The sequence below is a fragment of the Nyctereutes procyonoides genome, unplaced genomic scaffold, assembly GCF_905146905.1.
Source record: "Nyctereutes procyonoides isolate TBG_1078 unplaced genomic scaffold, NYPRO_anot_genome, whole genome shotgun sequence".
Classification (NCBI taxonomy): Eukaryota; Metazoa; Chordata; class Mammalia; order Carnivora; family Canidae; genus Nyctereutes; species Nyctereutes procyonoides.
Genome location: NW_026575131.1, coordinates 56,103,223 through 56,122,402, shown reverse-complemented (window position 1 = coordinate 56,122,402; position 19,180 = coordinate 56,103,223). Strand labels below are relative to the sequence as shown.

At 58.9% G+C, this 19,180-nt stretch overlaps 1 protein-coding gene across 3 annotated transcripts in view; it reads left to right on the top strand.

The window, feature by feature from the left end:
• The window catches only part of CELF5 (CUGBP Elav-like family member 5), a 48,971-nt gene extending 35,429 nt beyond the window's left edge, over nt 1-13,542 (top strand). For all 3 annotated transcript variants that reach the window (XM_055344790.1, XM_055344792.1, XM_055344791.1), the window contains exons 6-13: nt 1,499-1,645; nt 2,267-2,408; nt 2,504-2,650; nt 4,156-4,218; nt 4,592-4,675; nt 7,926-8,069; nt 10,195-10,362; nt 11,679-13,542. In XM_055344790.1, coding sequence (XP_055200765.1) covers nt 1,499-1,645; nt 2,267-2,408; nt 2,504-2,650; nt 4,156-4,218; nt 4,592-4,675; nt 7,926-8,069; nt 10,195-10,322 — 855 coding nt within the window. In that variant the 3' untranslated portion in view covers nt 10,323-10,362; nt 11,679-13,542. The remainder of the gene's footprint in view (nt 1-1,498; nt 1,646-2,266; nt 2,409-2,503; nt 2,651-4,155; nt 4,219-4,591; nt 4,676-7,925; nt 8,070-10,194; nt 10,363-11,678) is intronic.
• Nucleotides 13,543-19,180: the final 5,638 nt, after the last annotated feature.

The following is a 19,180-nucleotide window of genomic DNA, read 5'->3' as shown; positions in this document are numbered from 1 at the left end:
TGTGTGTACTGAGTGCATGTGTATGTGTGGGTCTGCCTGGACGATGGGGGGAATGAGTGCATTGTGCATCTGTAGGTATATGTGAGGGCAAGTGTTTGTGGATGGGTGAGCACTTGTGTGTGAATATGTGTGTATGTGATTGCATGTGTGATTGTGTGCATCTGAATGTATTGTGTGAATGCATGTGTGCAACCATGTGTGATATGCATGGTGAGTGTAAATATGTGCACATATTTGTGTGTGTTCATTATGTGAGTGTGTAAGTTTGTGTGTGTGGTGTGCGTGCAAATGGACATGAGCATGCACAGGGAGTATGCATGTGTATGTGAGTGTGAGCATGCGTAATGTGTGTACGTGTGAGTGTATGAACATGTATGGTGTGTGTGTGGCACATGTGGTGTGTGTATTTATGTCTTCAGCTGCATGAGTCTGTGAGCATGCATGGGAAGTATGTGTGTGACTGTATGACCATGTGTGTGCATAAGTGTCCACGTGTGTGGTGAATGTGTATGAGTGTGTGTGTGAGCGTACAAGAGAGCGTCCTAGAGAGGCAAGACCCAAGGCCAGCAAGGGGATGTGGAGCGTGGGGAACGACAACAAGGATGGGAGTGGGAGTGGGTGGCCCCAGAGGAGTGGGGGACATGGCTGGAGGGGCTGCAGTCCACGGCCTGGGAGCACGGGGCTCCTAGGGTGATGAGGGGCCACGGAAGGTTTGGGCAGGGGAGGGAGGGGTGGGGCCAGGCCGGTTGGAAGTGTCCCCTGGGCCAGAGCGGGGATGGGCGGGGGGCAGACCTGGGGCGGTGAGAGGCTGGGGACGACCAGCCAGGGACTGAGAGCGGCCCTGCCCTCTAGCAGGCGATGCCAGGAGCCACCGTCCCTGTACATAAATGTCCAAATTTGCCACAGGCCTTAGAGAACCAGTTCCCCTCTCAGCTGTTCTCAAAAATGGGTGTGAGGAGCGGGGCAGCGGGAGAGCGCCGTCGCCCTCTGGGCATCGGGCATCGCTTGCAGTCCTCGGAGGGGCAGGTTCAGCTCAACAGGAGGTCAGGCTTTCTCCTGCACGGCGCGGACCGGCGGGTGCGTCAGGGAGTGAGCTCTCCATCAAAGGGGGCATGCCCCCTCTCTGACGGTTGGGGTCTCTCCTGTCCTCAGGGGTGAGCGATGGTCATAGGGGCCTCCTCCACTTGGGTCCCCATCGCTCCTCCCGAGCAGTTGGATTCTCAGTTTTTGAGGGTGTGGCCGATAGTCAGGGTCCCCTCCATGCCCCAGACACAGCCCCACCCGCGCACACAGGCGGCTGCACCGTCAAGCCGCAAGGCCCGGGATGCTGACCTCTGAGCTGTTCTCGCTGGGACACGCGTGTCCTGCAGCTCCAGGCCCGTGGGCAGGACTGGCAGCTGCTGGCATCACCGCTCACCCAAGGGCCGGAGCTGACGTGGTCCCGGGAACCCCGGAGTCCTGGCTACCTCCCTCCTTTCCCTCGTGCTTGCCGCTGTAGGGTGCCTCCTCCAGCCTGGTGGTCAAGTTTGCCGACACGGACAAGGAGCGAACACTGCGGCGCATGCAGCAGATGGTGGGCCAGCTGGGCATCCTGACGCCATCCCTCACCCTGCCCTTCAGCCCCTACAGTGCCTACGCCCAGGCTGTGAGTGACCCCAGCAGATGCACTTCTGTCTCCAGCGGGGCCCCCGACACCACTCTGGGGGTCCGGCTCAGTCTGCTCGCGCGCGCTCTCTCTCCATCTCTGTTGGGGGTTCAGTGCCTCTGCTTGTCTTTCGGCCTCTCGCCCAGTCTCTCTGACTCACGGTCCTATCCTGGTCTTGGTTGACTCCCTAGATCCAGGCGGGTTCCTGAGCACCCCCACCCCAGCTCAGCTCCAGCTGAACCCCAACTCTGGACCAACATGACCCCATGCTTAGCCCCTAAATCTAGGCTGGGTCTCAAACCCCAAAGAAGCCTCTAAATCCAGGCTGACTCTAACTGGGACCAGCCAACCCTGGTTGAGTTTAATGTTGGCTGATCCATGGTCCCAGACCAAGTCCAAATTCCTGACTCAGCCCTCATCTCAAGGCTTGGCCCTGATCTGAAACTGATCCTTGATCCCAATTCCTAACTGAGCCCTGACCCCAGCCTGTGCCAAGATAGCCAGGCTGACCTCCCCCACCCTCCAGTTACTTGAGGGCCGGGGCCTCCCTCCCGCTGTGAGTCATGACCTCAGGGCAGGTGCCACCCCTTTTGTGCACGCTGACTCCCTTTCCACCCCCAGCTCATGCAGCAGCAGACAACGGTCCTGTCCACGTCGGGCAGCTACCTGAGCCCTGGCGTGGCCTTCTCACCCTGCCACATCCAGCAGATTGGCGCCGTCAGCCTTAACGGGCTGCCTGCCACGCCCATCGCCCCCGCCTCTGGTGAGAGTCCGCCAGGGGCCTAAGGATGGGTGGGCAGGGCAGGGCCAGGGCCAGGGCCAGGCTCAGGCTCCTCATGATGCTCCTCTGTCCTGCAGGACTGCACTCACCCCCGCTGCTTGGCACCACTGCCGTGCCCGGGCTCGTGGCTCCCATCACCAATGGCTTCGCAGGTGTTGTGCCCTTCCCTGGGGGGCACCCTGCCCTAGAGACCGTATATGCCAATGGCCTTGTGCCCTACCCAGGTAATTTGAATGGTCCTCTGGGACCTAGGAAAGGGGGTAGGACAGGGAGTTCCTGTGCCATAGTGGGACACAGAGGGACACAGGAAATCTCAGCTGACTAGACGTGAGCCGTGGGCATACAGAAAGAGGCTGTAGCAGGGCAGTTAAACATGAGAACTTTCTGTGCAGACATTTCTGAGTTCAAGTTCCAGTTCGGGGGCCCTGGGTGGTTTGTGTGAATCTCTGGGCCTCAGTTTCCACACCTGGGACATGGGGCAGATGACATCAGTCATCTCATGAGGTTGCATTGACAATGAAATTAGCACGTAAAGTGCTTAACACATCACCTGTACCAAGAACAGCAGGGTCAGTCTTCACTGTGAATCGTCCCTATTTAGGAAGACATATTCATACCCATACCCATACCCATATTCATACCCATACCCATATTCATTCACGTATGCATCCATTCAGTATTAGGCACCGAGTCAGGCTGGGCCCTGCCCTTGTGAAGCAGAGGCCCCACCTTTCCCTGCCCTACACCGCGATTCCCAGGCAAGCATCCTCCAACGCCGTGCTTCAGTGAAGTAAGCCATCCGCGTTTCCACCATTGAGGAGAATTTATTTTTATTTTGAAATGAGTGGAGCTCACTGGGACTTTCAAAAATAGTACAGAGAGGTCCTGGTCCCTTCAGCCCAGCCACCCCCCACCCATGCCAACATCTTACATAACCTGAGCACATGGTCGAAGCCGGGAAACACACTGGTACAGTCCAGTGAACTCAGCGAGAGCTGGTGACCTTATCCACACGGCACCACGTTCTGTGTGCACTCGTGTGGGTGGGTGGGCAGGGTGGGGGTCTGTGCCATTTCATCACAGGCATAGATTTGTGCAACCACCACCACCATAATCAAGACACAGAACTGCTCCATCTCCGCAGAGTGATCCGTTCATGTGACCCCTGCATGGTCACCCCCACCCCCACCGCATCCTCTAGCAACCACTCTCCATTTAGAATCTTTTGGCTAAATCCCCACCACCACCACCACCACCACGCACCAGCTCCAGTGGTCTGGACAACCTTCCCTCCCCTTACTCCCCCCCCCGCCCCGCCCCGGGAGCAGGTGGGAGGTCACAGCCCTGTGGGGGATCCACGGGGTGTCTGATGAGTGAGGCAGGGGGTGGGAGAGAGAGAAACGGCAGGTGTGGGGGATAATCAGGAGCAGAGGCCTTAAGTCCTGGAGAACAGCGCAGGGGTCCATATGGGGGTGCTGGTCACACCTCTCTGGAGTCCTCTTCGACTTGTGCCGCTGCCGATCCGAGGGGCCCTGGGCCAGCTGCTTCATCTCTCTCAGCCTCTGTTTTCCCACCTGTAAAATGGGGACCCTACCTGTAAAACGTTTATGCAGAGGTGAAATCTGGGCGGGGTGGATGTTTATTGCTCTCCTTCCGGGCTCCTAAAGCTAGGGCCGGACGGAAGACTTCTCGTGCCCCCGTCCCACTCAGCCCTCTGTCTGCCCCGCAGCTCAGAGCCCGACCGTGGCCGAGACCCTCCATCCCGCCTTCTCCGGAGTCCAGCAGTACACAGGTACGCGGGCAGTCGGGCCGGGGCTGGTCGCGGGCGGGGCCCCGCCCCCTCGGCTCCGGCGGCCTCCCTAGGCCAGCCCCGCCCCTAGCCCCGCCCCTAGCCCCGCCCGGTCGTGGCCCCGCCCCCTGCAGCATCTGGTCCCGCCCCGTTTCTGCCAGGGCCCCGCCCTCAGTCAGGCCCCGCCCCTCGAGCTCTGGCCCCGCCCACTCCGGCGGGCACTCCTGTCGTTGGCCCCTCTTTCAGCCCCGCCCCCGGCCGCGGCCCCGCCCCCTCCCGTGGGCACGCCCTCCGCCGCGGCAGCCCCGCCCCCCGCCCCGGGGCGTCCGCCGGCCTCACGCCCGCCTCCGCCGTGTCTCGCTCCCGGTCTCCGCAGCCATGTACCCCACCGCGGCCATCACGCCCATCGCGCACAGCGTCCCCCAGCCGCCGCCCCTCCTGCAGCAGCAGCAGCGAGAAGGTGAGGGGGCCGCGACCTCCCCTGGGCGCCAGCCCCGCCCTCTGACCGCCCCCCTCCGCCTCCAGGACCCCCCTCCCCCCCAGCCCGGCCTGGCCGGGAGCGCGACCTCGGAGAACCGCGGCCTGGAGCGCCGCCTGCTGGCCGGACAGACCTGGGTTCGAGTTCTGGGGCTTCTGGGGGAGCTGAGCCCCGGAGAGCAGAGCGGGAGCCCTAGGAGAGCGGGGACCCCACCACCGCCAGCCGCCCTCTGCAGGACCGGCTGATTCCCTGGGTTTTTGGAAAGGACGCTCGTTTTGAGGTCGGGAGGTGGAGGGGCCATGAGATGTCTCGGGTAAACTGAGGCCTCCCCAGCAAAGTGGAAGGAGGGAGGGGTTAAGATTCTGGAATCAGACAACTCGAGTCCAGGTCCACCCAGTTCTGACTGTAAGGAAGGCACTTCACTGCCCTGTGCCTCAGTTTTCTCCTCTGCGACAGGAGCGACCATCTGTGCCAAGAGGTGTCCCTGGGAAGGAAGCAGGGCCGTGGGACCCGTGGTGCGGCTCAGCACCCAGCAAGGCCCCTTCCCTTGCCGGTCCAGCCAGTGGGGGCGGGGGAGAGGTGACCCACTAGAGAAGCCCCAGATCACCCCATGGCCAGGGGAGCTCCGCAGATGGCCTGGCACCAAGACCAAGTCCTTGGGGCCCCATTTCTCCCTTGCCCTTGGCCTGTGGAAGCGGGGGGACACTGCCAGGGTGCAGGAGCTGAGCTTTGGAGGCGAGCCCTAGGCTGAGGGGTCCCCAGCCCTGCCAACCAGATGCTACCCCGTTCCCCGTCAGATTTTACCGTCTCCAGGATGCTCTGTGGTTAAAGTCACAGACAGCGGACGTAAGGATTCGGCAGTGCCAGCCGCTCCAATGTGACTTTTGGTGACCTCCCAACACCCCCTGTACCTCCCACCCAGGGCCGGCCAGTGGGAGCTTCAGAGAGGGCCCAGCCGCCTCGGGTCACTCGGACCTGGGTGTCTCCCTTCCCGGTCCCTTCTCCAGCTTCCCCCAACCTGGGCTGGGGACGGACGTTATAGCACTGCTGTAACTCGAGACGTGCGTTCTGGGGAGTTCTGGAGAGTCACCACGGCATGCAGAACCGCGAAGTACCAAGACTCCTGCTTGCATGGGGTCAGGATGCACCATTCCAAACCTTTGTCCGTGACACGTCAGAGCAAAACAAAACGAAAGACAGAACCCTAATAGAAACGGTAGCACAATGTCACGCATGTGAGCAGGTCCAAAAAAACCCACAATGACCTGACCCTTTATCCTGGAAGAGGGCTCAGGTCTGCGCGTGGAGGTGGCACTGATGGAAAGGGTTGCAGCTGTGGGTGCAGTGAAGAGGCTTGTCTGAAGTCAGACGGGGAGTCGTGACCCCAGACGGGGATGCGTGTGGCTCACAACACACTTGGGGAGCTGAGGGAGTGGCAGGTGTTCCAGCCGTGTGTGTGTGTGTGTGTGTGTGTGTGTGTGTGTGTGTGTGTGTCTGTGGGCGCGTGTGTGCATACTTTGTTATCTCAAGAGGTCCGATTCAGCTGGGTGCGGCTTTCTGTGTTCACCCCGAGTTTCATGGAGGTGAGAGAGCACACAAGCAAGCGTAAAATCTGTGTCGAGGTCAGAATTGTGCCGTCCGCATCAATCGCAGTGATGACGTTGGAACACACTTGTGTTTTAAAAACGAGCGTTTTTAGAACTGTGGCCCTAATCGGGAAGGTAAGGGTTGGACGTCAATGTGTAGTCTTGGACTTTATATTTCTGGGGTGGAGCGTACCCATTTCCAGGCCAAAGGGGGTTCTTGGTGGTGGGGTTCCCCATGTTTTGTGGGGCCATGGGAGAAGGTCATCCCTTGGTTTGGGATTAGGGGCAGGTTTGGAGACTGTTCATGGCTTCGGATGGTGGAGGTTTTTAAATTGGATTATTATTTATAGCATTTACATGAGTCAGGCATTGGGGATTATTTGGGGAGGGGATGGTTTTAAGAGTTTGCTGTGCTTTTAAAAATTATTTCTAGTTGCCATAGTATATCATTTAAAAATTATCAGGTGGGGGGGGCAGGTTACCTGGCTGGCTCTGTGGGTAGAGGACACGATTCGACCTCAGTGTTGTGAGTTTGAGCCCCACGCTGGGCATGGAACCTCCTTAAAAATAATTTTATTTATTTTTATTTTTAAAATTTTTTAATATATTTTTATCTCCTTAAAAATAAGATAAAATTACCAGGTGATTTGGGGGCTAGAGAGTTTTCTTCTTATCTTACTTGATTTTATTTTTGTGTCGTCTGACTTTTGAAAGTTATTCAGGGTTTGGAGGATCATCCACAGTTTTGAAAAATATCTGGAATTCTGAGGCTTGGGACCAGGGAGTTACTTGCTTCATTTTATTCTGTGATCGTTGGACTTATAAAGCATGGGCAGTTTATTTTATTTTATTTTTTAAAGATTTTATTTATTTATTCATGAGAGACAGAGAGAGAGAGAGAGAGAGGCAGAGACACAGGCAGAGGGAGAAGCAGGCTCCATGCTGGGAGCCCGATGCGGGACTCGATCCCGGGTCTCCAGGATCACGCCCTGGGCTGGAGGCAGGCGCCAAACCGCTGCGCCACCCAGGGATCCCCTAAAACCTGTTTTAGATTCACAGAATTAGTGCAAAGATAGTGCAGAGGGGCCGTCGTATACACCACATACAATTTGTCTGATGCTGTAAACGATCTGGAGTTTCAGGTTTAGGTTTTATTACATTTATTCATGAGAGACACAGAGAGGCAGAGACAGAGGCAGAGGGAGAAGCAGGCTCCTCATGGGGGGCCTGATGGGGGACTCGATCCCAGGACCCCGGGGTCACAACCTGATCCAAAGGCAGACGCTCAACCACTGAGCCAGCCAGGCGTCCCAGGTTTGGGGACTTTTCAGGGGTTTCCGGTTGGCTGGGATTTGGGGATTATCCAGGGTCTGGCATTGAGGGTTTATCTCAGTTTTGGGGGTGTGGGAAGGACTGCCTGAATTGTGTGAATTATCTAGGGCCTGAGGATCCCGAGAGGTTCAGGGTCCCCAGGTGTGGGATTAGGCAGGCGAGGACCCCCTCCCTGCCGTCTCCACGCACCCCTGCTTCCCTGGTCCCCCCACCAGCTGCAGATGCCAGATGTGGGCTCCGGTCCCGCGCCCCTCCCCCGGGGGGTCCGCCTCCTCTCCTTGGGGGCTTTATGTCTTTCTCTCCCCCACCTGCAGGTCCCGAAGGCTGTAACCTGTTTATCTACCACCTCCCCCAGGAGTTTGGAGACACGGAGCTGACGCAGATGTTCCTGCCGTTCGGCAATATCATCTCATCCAAGGTGTTTATGGATCGGGCCACCAACCAGAGCAAATGTTTTGGTGAGTACCTGCTCCGGGCACCCCGTCCTGTCCCGCTGGCCAGTCCCGTCCCCGACTCCGCCTGCCGAGGAACAGGGGCGCGGGCGGGCGTGGTCCAAAAGAATCCCCATTTATAAACGAGAACAAGCACTTAGTAGGCGCCTGCTGTGTGTGCCAGCCAGTGCTGGGTGCTGGTACACAGCAGTGAAGGGAGCCAACGAAATCCCTGCCCTCCGGAACTCAGGGCCCCGCTGTACTGGCCACTGGGGTTTGTCCACGGTGGAGATGTTCTGCATCTCTGCCGTCCGAGCCATCAGCCGCCGCTGGCCGCCCGGCGCCTGAAGCGTGGCACCCCACCCACAGAACCCAAGCTGTGGTTTTAACGAATCCAAATCTCAATAAGCACCTGTGGCCAGCGACTACGGAGTGGGAAAGCCCAGGTTTACGGGCAGCAGATGGAAATACACAAAGCAGGACGTAGGCCAGGGGGCTGGAGGTGGCGTGACAAACGCCATCATCATCTACTCCTAAAGGCATAGAAGCTGGCACACAGGAGGCAATGTTTCGGCTGAGCCCCAAATGGTGAGATTTCCCAGCCATAGGACGTCGGGGGTATGGCGTTCCAGGCAGAGGGAGCAGCACATGCAAAGGCCCTGGGGCATGACCTGTCTGGCAGGTTGGAGGGCCAGCCAGGGGCCCCATGTGGGTGGCTGGAGCAGAGTGAGAGAGGGGGGAGGGGAGGGGAGGGAGGGGACAGGGCAGGTCCTGTAGGGGCTCGGGGGGTCTCCAAGTTCACACAGCAGCAAGAGGCAAATGTACTTTTTTTTTAAGATTTTTTTTAATTTACTCACGAGAGACACAAAGAGATGCAGAGACACAGGCAGAGGGAGAAGCAGGCTCCCTGCGGGGAGCCCGAGGCAGGACTCAATCCCAGGACCCTGGGGTCACGCCCTGAGCCGAAGGTAGACGCTCCACCGTCCCCAAAACATAGATTAGAGCCAGTCTGTGTGACTCTAAAGTCTGGACTCTTAATCCCACCCTGTCTTACTCAAAAGGCCAACCGTTTCCTATCTAGTAGGCACCTCCTGTATATGTTCAGTATCCCCATGAAGTAGAAGAATTGCACCTATTTATTGAGGGACGAGGGAGAGGCTCAGGATGGCCACACAGCACAGCTGAGGCCACCCAGTAGGGGTGCTCGTCCAGTGCCCAGGCCCCTCCTCAGCGTCCTGCTTGCGGGAGGAAGCAGGAAATGTGTGCCATGGGGAGTCCTGTGCCTTCTCAGTCTCCCCGTCAGTATAGTGGGGTGGGTGGGGCAGGTGTTAGGGGACATGACAGATACGAAGAGGTCACCCCCTAGCCGGCTCCACGTTCCCTCATGGCTCCCCGTGGGCCTCCGCTCACCCCTGTCCCCACCTCCTCTCCACTTGGCCCCCCACCTGGCCTCTCGCACAGAGCTCAGGGACCCCCGCCTCAAATGCTTGTGCATGCGGTCCCTCGGCCCAGAGGTGGCCCCCACACCGTCCCGGGAAGCGGGGCAGGAGTGGGGCAGGTGGCCTGGGGTGGCAGGTGAAAGGAGCTGGGGCTGCTGGACACTGCAGGGGTGGCAGGCTGGGATGTTTCTCATGGCCTTGAGGGGCACGGGGGGAGATGGGGTGGAGAGACAGAGTTGGAGAGACGAAAGGCAGAGGACAAGAAGGGTAGAAGGCGCACAGGACACTCAGAGTCCAATGCACAGTCAAGATCCCAGAAGGATAGCGGCCTCAGAGGGGCTGGGGGTTAGCACCCAGGGCCCTGAAGGAGGTGGGCATCCAGGATGGGGAGGGAGGAAGGGAGAATGTGACCCTCCCGGGACCCCCAGACCTCCCCTGCACCCTCTGCAGCGGGGGAAGCCGCAGCAGAGCAGACCCCAGGTAAGAAGCAAGCACCCTGTCCCCAGAGGCATGCAAGTCCAGAGGGTGTCAGAACCAGCCCCGGGCTGCCGTGTGTGCTCTGGTGCCCCCTCCCACCTCGCCGGGCCCATCTGCCCCTGCCAGCGCACACCCCCCGCCCCCAGGACCCCGCGAGCCGGGAAGCCGGGGCTGCAGCACTGGAGCAGAGGACGCCCACGTTGCCCACCATCGCGGGTCCACCCCGGTCTCCGCAGGCTTCGTGAGCTTTGACAACCCGGCCAGCGCGCAGACCGCCATCCAGGCCATGAACGGCTTTCAGATCGGCATGAAGAGGCTCAAAGTGCAGCTGAAGCGGCCCAAAGACCCGGGACACCCCTACTGACCGCGCCCACAGCCGCCCGGAGGCTGCGGGCCTGGCCCAGGTGAGCCGCCAGGCGGCCCCACCCACACCCACCCACCCCCACCCCGTCTTGGCCAAACACCCCCTCATTCTCCAAACCCTCCCCAGCCCCCCGGGGGATGCTGCCGGAGACCACAAGGAGCAGGAGCCCCCAGTTGGGTCGGTGGGGACATAGTCACCCCCATCCCCCCTTTGGCCGGGGCTGGGACAGAGGGTGGAATTGGGGTCTGGGGGTGGTTGGGGGATCCTTCCAGAAGAAGGCTTTGAGGGATGAATAGGAGTTCACCCGAGAGGCCAGGTTTGGTCTGGGGTGGGGCGGGCCGTGGGGAGGGGCTTGTGTCCTGTCCTAGGAATCGGGCAGCAGGGCCCCCGTCCATAGCCCCTCGTTTGGTGTAATCGTGCTCAGTGGACTGGTGAGAAAGCGGAATGTTTGCCCTGCTCACCAGCATGCCCCCCAAAGATACCCCCCAAACAGATCCCCAAGAGTGTATTTTGCCCTCAGAGAGAACACCTTTATCAACAACCAAACACCTTCCTTGGGGAACGAACAGAGAGCCTAAGGGGCCAGTGGGGAAACGTAACTGGCCGCAGGCCTCGGTGAGCCTCATCTGTGCATTGGGTTCGTGAAAGTCGCCTCCCGAGAGGCAGCAGGGAGCATCCGCTTGGGGATGCCGCGTTTTCCCAGCCGAGCCCAGGACCCGCCACCTGGAAGGCTCTTGATCATTTGTTTCGATTCTCTTTTTTTCCACCGCGAGCGCCGTCGTCATCAAAGCGCCGCGCCTGGGGTCTGGCGCGAAGTAGGTGCTCAGTTAGGGGCTGCGCGTGCTTTTCAGACCCCGGCGAACCAGCACCCACAGATCCGAGGGTATTCAGTCACGGGATCAGGCACCCAAGAGACGCCCCATGCTCCTGAGCACTCTGGGACTGCACATCCTTGCTGAGCACCTACTATGCGCTGGGCTCGGTTTTCCAGCGCTCGGGGTCACAGCTGTGAATGACCAGAAGCGGGGTTGGGGTTGGGGGAGGGCTGCCTCTGCGGAGCTTCAGTGCCCGGGAGCGGGGAAGGGGACACGAGAAGAACCCCAGCTCTTGCCCCACACCCCCCCACACCCCCACCCTGGGTTTGCAGGAGGAAAGGGGCTCTGAGACCCAAAGTCCCCTCCAAGGCGGTTTGTTGGCCTCCGAATCTGAAAATGGACTCTCTCTCTCTGACAAGATAGGGCCCCCCCGGGTTCCCAGAACCCAGCCTGGCCAGGGCAGCGGGGTGGGTGGGGGGCACTGCCGTAGGCCTGCGTGCCCCCCATCACTGCGCCCTAACGCCCCTCCCTTCTCCGCCAGGTGAGGGGGCCTCCCCACCCCAGGAGGGCTTCCCGCTTCCAACCGATCCCGGACTTTCCCGTAAATTACAACCGAGTTTGGACACCAGCCCTCCCTCTCCTGTCCCACCTCCCCTTGCCCCCCACCCCCTAATGTGAATGGGCAGGGGGGTGTCGTGGTCCGCCCCAGCGCTGGAAGGGGGGCGGGCTCCTGAGTCGGAGGCCAAGGGCTTCACCGCCCCCTCCTTGGTGGCTTCCCCCAAACTAAATCTCAACGTTTCCTATATATATATATGCATATATATATAGAGCTATAGACAGTATATATATTTTTTGAGTGTAGATCATGGGACCAAACTTTTCCGACTTCCTTCCGTCCAAGAGAAGGTGACCCTGGCCCGGTCACTCAGCAGGGACATAAGAAGGGCTGAGGATGACCGGGCAGCCCAGTGTCTCCCCATCTCCCGCTGTCATGTCAGACCAGGGCACCGAAAAGCACTGGGAATCATCAGCCAACGCGATATACCTCCAGGACTTTGGGCCCCTGCCGTCGACGGTTCTCGCAGGCCTCAGCGAGCTCGAGTGTCCCTGGTCTTAGCAGCAGCTCCCGGAACCCCCAACCCCTCCCACGCCCCAGGGCCCTGCCTTCCCCAACGATGTAGGCACAAGAGAGACCCCCGCCCCGGCCTCCCCCCATCATAGCCTTACTCATGTGACCAATAGCCCTTAGCTTTCCGTCAGGGGCAGACAGGGTCGGGGGAGCCCCCCCCCAACCCCTCGTGCCCCCTCCCAAGGGCAGGCAGCCACCCTCCCTGCCTTCGGATCACCAGCCTGGAGTTCACGATCTCATGACCAAGATTGCCAAGCGCGTTGGACGAGCCCAACCTGCACAGCACCCCTTTACCAGAGATACCTCTACAAATGATTTTTTTTTTCTTAATTTTGGTCTTTCTGAGCAGATACAAAGAAGAAAAGAGAAAAAAAATGGGGAAAAAAATCAGACGACAGTGGATTTTTGTTTCCTAGTTGGGGCGGGGAGGGAGGTCTTGCGGGGCGTCTCTGTATAGCTACTCAAACCGTGAAAACCCACCTTGAAGCACAGAGTCAAGTTCGTGGACGTCATTGGGGCCTCTTGCCAAGTGAGGCGCCAGAGAAATTAATAAGCTCAAGAAAAGAAAAAAAAATTTGTAAAGAAAAAAAAAAAACAGCATTCCCTTTTGTTTCTACCAAAATGTGTTGACTGACCTAGAAAAAAAAAAAAAAAAAAACACATAGCAAAAAAAAAAAAAAAAAAAAAGGAAAAGAAAAAAAAAATCTTATGACCAACTTGTTTCGATATTCCAGAGTTTGATAATTGTTCCGAGACACTCTAGCGTGCCTGTGTCCCGTGCGTCTGCGTGTGCAAGCACGTGCCCAGGGGCCCCGAGGGGGCCTCGTCCGCGTCCCCGGCACCTGCCAAGCCCCCGCCGGGCCTGCTTGGGAGTGCGTGCTGGCGTGCAGTGGCGTGTGTCCTTCTGGTCCATGTTTACTGGCTGTAAATACCATTTTTATACTCCACATCGAAGACCTACGTGATTTGTACGATGTACTTTATTTCTGCTACGAGTAATTTCATGAAGTTTCAACTTGCAAACCGACTTTTGGAGACAAACCGCCACACACACACACACACACACACACACACACACACCTCTACACATAACACACAAACACACACAGAAAAGGAAGACAAGAAAGGGACTTCGAGGGAACTTTGGGTTGGCGTGGTTTGGATTTCTGGCTGGAGAGGTCCTTGTCACTGTGGCGTGTTCAGGTGAGAAGCTGCGAGCATCATCTTAATGTCCAAACGCCTCTCTTTGGTCTGGAGAAACTGAAAGTTTATTTAATAAAAGTTTTACTTGCTAAAGGACCGGGTCCTCTCTTATTTGCCCTCTCTCGTCGATGAAAGACCCAGCGTCGCAGAACATCCCCGCGACCGGGCTTCTGGCTGACGCGTGCGGAAGTTGCCCAGATGGGACCGTTTCTTCTGCAGAAGAGCAGGTGGCTGTGCCGGTGGAGCCACACGCGTCCACAATGCAGACGCCGGCCGTGCGCCCGCCCCCGTGCTGGCCGCCGTGACCGGGGGGCTCCAACGTGCGTCTCCTCTAAATCGAGGTCAAATTCACGTAACGTAAAATTCTCCATTTTTTGCCATTTTAAAGTGTACGATCCAGTGGCATTAGGTAGGTTCACAAGGTTGTGCCTAATTCCAGGACATTCTTACCCGCGAAAGCAGCCCCGTCCCCATGAACACTCACCCCTTCTTCCCCCACCCCGCCCAGTCCCCTCCCTGTCCGTGGACCAGCCTGTCCTGCATGTGTCACACACGTGGACTCACCCCACGGGGCCTCCTGTGTCTGCTTCCCTCCCTGAGCGTCGGGAGCTCGGGGTCCGACCCCGGGGTGGCGTGTGGGCACCTCACTCCTGTCCGCAGCTGAGGGACGTGCCCTTGGGAGCACGGACCACGTTTTGTGCATTCGTTCATCTATCTGCGGACACTTTGGGTGTCACCTCCTTTCGGCCGTTGCACGTGGTGCCACTCTAGATATTCGGGTGTGTGTGTGTGAACACCTGCCTGGGTTCCTGGGTGCAGGGAGTGGGGCCGCGGGGCCGCCGGGTGGGGTGCCGTGAGCTCTTGGAGGGGCACCCACCTGGTGACCGGAGACAGAGATGCGCCGTCAGACCTGAAACAGCTGAGGACTCAGCAGTGTCTCAAAGAGGTGAGGCCCAGAGGAGGTGACCCTGGGGAGGTGACAGAGCTGTGGCTGAAGGAGAACCAAAACGAAACTGCATGCCGCTCCTGGCCGTGCTCCTGGGAGGCCTAGAAGTCCCTAAAAAAAATAAATAATTGAGACCTGGGGTTAGAGACACCGGCTCGGGGCAGGGTCTGGCTGGGCAGGGGTGCGAATAGTGGGGACGGCCACAGCCACACTCATACTGACCACTCATCAGTGAGCCACTTAACACCCCGCCAGCCACTTGCCACTAGCCACGTCTTTCCATCTTATCAATGACTCATCCCATTTTCTGGTTCAGGAAACTGAGGCCCAGAAATGGCAAGCGCCTTGCTCCAGCACAGGAGGGGCCAGTTAGGGAGGGGCCAGTCAGACAGGGCGGGGCCAGTTAGGGAGGAGGCTGGGAAGCTGAGTCCGCCTGGCAGGGTTTGTGGGTGGAAGGAACAGCCTGGGCAAAGGCTCAGAGGCTGAGATGTTGTGGAGGTTGCACGGTCGGCTCAGACGCAGCACTGGTGGCAGAAGCAGCTGCGGAGGCGGCGGGGCCTCAGCTACACGGGCCCCTCGTGATTCAGCAGCTGCCAGGTGCCGGGCCTTGTCCCCACGCTCCCACGGCGCCGGTCAAGGGGGAAGATGGCAAACAAAAACCCAAAAAACCCAGAAGTGCCCATCCCGGCAAGAAAGAGTAACTGCAGAGTGTGCTAAGAGTTGTAACCACAGCGACACGAACAAATCTGGGCTATTATCTCGAGGGCAGTGAGGCGCCCCAGCAGGGCTTTTTTTTTTTTTTTTTAAAGATTTTTATTTATTTATTCATGAGAGACACAGAGAGAGAGAGGCAGAGGCAGAGACACAGGCAGAGGGAGAAGCAGGCTCCACGCAGGGAGCCCGACACGGGACTCGATCTCAGGTCTCCAGGATCAGGCCCTGGACTGAAGGTGACGCTAAACCACTGAGCCACCCGGGCTGCCCTCCCAGGGCTTTGAGCGGGGATCCGACTGGTGAATGAGAAGGACACGGGGGGGGGGGGGGACATCCTGCTGCTGGGAAGTAACTCAACGCTCTGGATGATAACGTGGCGGGATGGCGGCACGGTAGTTCCACCAAGCATTTATTAAGCACTTACTATTTGCCAAGCATTGTTTCAAGCCTGAGTCACACACGATAGTAGCCGCTCATCACGCACGGCTATTTAAAAGTTAAATCGATTTACCAAAATTATAAATTCACTTCCTTGGCCAAACCAAGCTGCGTTTCAAGGACTCAGCAGCTCTATGTCCATCGCCGCACAGCGTTCCCGCGGACAGCCCTGGGCCGAGCGTCTGTACGATGTCACTCACGTAACCTGCCACCACCCTGTGAGGTATGTCCTGATGACAGCCCCATTCTAGGAGTGAGTAAACTGAGGCCCAGAGACAGCAAGTGCCTGCCTGAGGCAGCCCAGCAGGAAGGGGATCCCGGCCCTCTGGCTGGCCTCTTAACCACCGTGCCAGTGCCATAGTGGCTAAAATGCAAATGTATTAGATTGTCATTCGAGTTATTTATAAGACTCCAACAGAAGCTTTTAACTGTAACTCAAAGTTGCCAAACGTTTGAAACGTGCATCCTCACAATACAGCAGTTCGGGCGTGTGCTTGAGACACCGAGGCCTGCTGTGATGTCGGGGTCCACCCAGTGGGAGGGGCTCAGTGAGGTCCAGGGTGTATCAGTTAGCGATCACCGCCTGACAACCACACCCCCTCCCGGCAGTGTAGGAGCTCAAAACAACACGAATTTATTTTCTGATGGTTCCTGTGGTCAGGAATCTCGGAGCTGACTTAGCTGGGTGGTCCTGGCGCAGGGGTCTCTCCCGTCAGCACAGAGGCCAGCACATAGGAAGGCTGGACGGGGGCGAGAGGAGCCGGTCATGCTGGTGCCCTTGCAGGGCTGCTGGCGGGAGGGAGGCCTCAGCTCCTTACTGCGTCGGCCTCTCTGTGGGGCTGCTCATGACCTGGCAGCCGGCTTCCCTGTGACCCAAAAGAGGAGCGGGGGAGGGACGGAGAGAGTGGATGCTGCCTTTTATGGTCTGTGTCCAGGTCACACATCACCACCCGCACCTCGTCCATGTGGCTGTCAGAGGACACAACCCTCTCCAGGCCACGTCATCTGATGAAAACGAGAGAGTTGCAGGGAATCCCGTGCGTGTACGTAAAGCATGCATTCTGTCCAGGGACGTGTGTGTGATCGCAAGGGTGTTATGATCACACACGCTGGAGGTGTGTTCACCAGGATGGGGAAGCAGGTGGCTTTGGGGAGTGGGGAACGGAGGGTCTAGAGGAAGCACAGTGGAGCCTCCCCTGCAATCTTTACAAGGTGGGTATATTCATTGCTTAGGAAATTAAGAATTCATCTTAAATACATTTTGTGAAGATGCAAGAATGGAAAAGGCAGGGATGGGAGGCACTTTGGGAAGAGCGCCGGCATCTCCCACGACTGCCCCACCGCCCTGTGGAGAGGCCCGTGTGGCAAAGGCCAGCTGTCAGAGAGGGACGGAGTCCTGCCAGCAGCCACACAAGTTTGGAAGTGGGTCTTTCCCCCATCGAGCCTTCAGATGAGAACCCTCCCTGGCCATGCCCTTGAGCACAGCCCATCGCAGGCCGGGAAGCAGACGAGAGAACCCAGCTGAGCACCCTCAGGCTCCCGAGCCTCGGAAACTCAGACAATGAACGGTTTAGGCCACTAAGGTCAAGACTCCCAATCTTGAAGAGAACTTCGGCACAGTTCAGATCGCCAGGATAGAACTGGACCAACCGATCCTCACAGTCATGCAGGTAACTGAATTGCAAGGGAAGCCGGGCCGGAATGCGCCAAAACGAATGTCTGGTTACTGTGCGCATACGACGTGCCTGACACGCTGGGCTCGGTTCCCTAAATCAGCCTGCGGGTTTTATCTACTTCCCTATTGCCGGGGCCTGGCTCGGAGCAGCTGTTTGCTGAGCGTCCTAAAAGCATAGTCCTGAAGTCTGGAGGCCTTGCGCCCAGGGTTGGAATCGCAGTCATGACACTGTCAGAACGGTGGCCTATCCCTCGGCTCAGACCTCTCAGTGTCCCCTCTCTGCAGAGTAGGCTCACCGGGCACCCCGTTTTGAGGGTTCTTGTAGGAACCAACGCGTTAAAATATTTAGAAAGCGCGAAGGAGTGAGCGGGCTACACAAGCGCCAAAATAAATCAATCCCCTTTCCAACTTTCCAAAGACTTCCTCCCAGGACACCAGCAGGGGGCAGCAGAGACCAGTATTGGCGTCACCATTTTGAAAGGCCACGAGCATTTATTGAGCACCCACTGTGTGCCACGCACTGCTCTGGAGCCTGCGGGAGGTGGCAAGGGGACCCGGGGGTTCTCTGCGGGGACACTAAAGGAATACCTTGTCCAAATGTCTCAGCCCGTGCCTTAAGGCGGGTGGGGTCAGCCCCATCCCCTGCACGGCTGCCAGGCCTTGGCTCTCCTTCCCACTCCGGATGCTGAGATGCTCGGCTGGGACGCAGGCACACGTAACTCCTGAGCAGAGGGGACAGCACTGACCACGGTGGAGGGGAAGGGGTCAACCGGGCCCCAGTGGCGGAGCAGGGGACGCCAGCGGGGTGCGTGGTGGTCAAACCGAGGGTAAGGTGGGGCGCCCCCCCCCCCCGCCCCGCCCCAGGATGCGGACTGCATGCTCACGTCTGAGTTCTCAGGACCTGCTGGGTAGAGTCGCGGTCGGCCCGCCCTGGGGCAGCCTCTTTCTCTGTCCAAACCTCAGTTTCCTCATCTGTAAAATGGGACTCGCGACAGCATGCCCCGTCCAGGACTGCGGAGCTCTCATCAGGGAGATTAATTAATGCACCTAAGTTGCGACAGCCGGCGTCATTTTAATGCAGTCCGATGAGGCAAAACAGAACCTGCTCCCAAGTGGGAGCAGTGAACCCTCAGACATCACTCCTAGTGGGTCCGGGCGTCGGCAGCATCTATCGAGCACCTGCTGTGTGCACCCCGGCAGGTCCCACCAGACGGGAAAGCCCAAAGCTCCCAGAGGGCGCGTGCAGTACGGCGCCCCGCCCCCGGCCCCGCCTTCTCCCCGCCCCCTCTCTGTCCCGAGCCTACCAGAGTGCGGCGGGGGTGGGGACTATCTACATATTCATGAGCCCATCAGCCAATCCCCGGCCGGGACTCGGGCGGGTCTTTAGAGCCCGGTGAGTGACGGCTTAGGTGACCCTTAAAGGTACAGCACCGGCCTGCAGCGAAGGGAGCCTTGCACCTCCCGGCCCGCCTTTGGAGGTGCGTCCAGCCTTGGAGGTCTGTCCAGACCCCGCAGGTTGGGGGGCGCCCAGCAGAGAAGCCGGCTCAGGCCAACGGCGCCGGAGCAGGGGGTAGGTAGGCCTCGAGCGCTCGCTCCCCAGCGAGCCCGGGTTCGCCGCAGGCAGCTTAGCTTCAGCACCGGGGGGGGGGGGGGGGGGGGGGGGCGCGGACAGGGGCAGGGTCCGCGCCGGCGGGGGGCCGCGTGGACGGGGCCGGGGCAGGATCCGGAAAGGAGCCCAGGCCGCCAGCCAGCCCAGCAGGGGCCGGGGCCTGCCCTTGTCCGTCTGTCCACCCCACCAAAGCCTCCAATGAGCCAAGAATCCACCTGACACCCTCCCCCAGCGGCTGTCCCTCCGGACCCCCACGGCCTGGTCCCGAATCCCGTGTTGTCCCCAGCTCAGCACAGGCAGCGCCGTCCTCCCCGGGGCTGCGGCCAAAT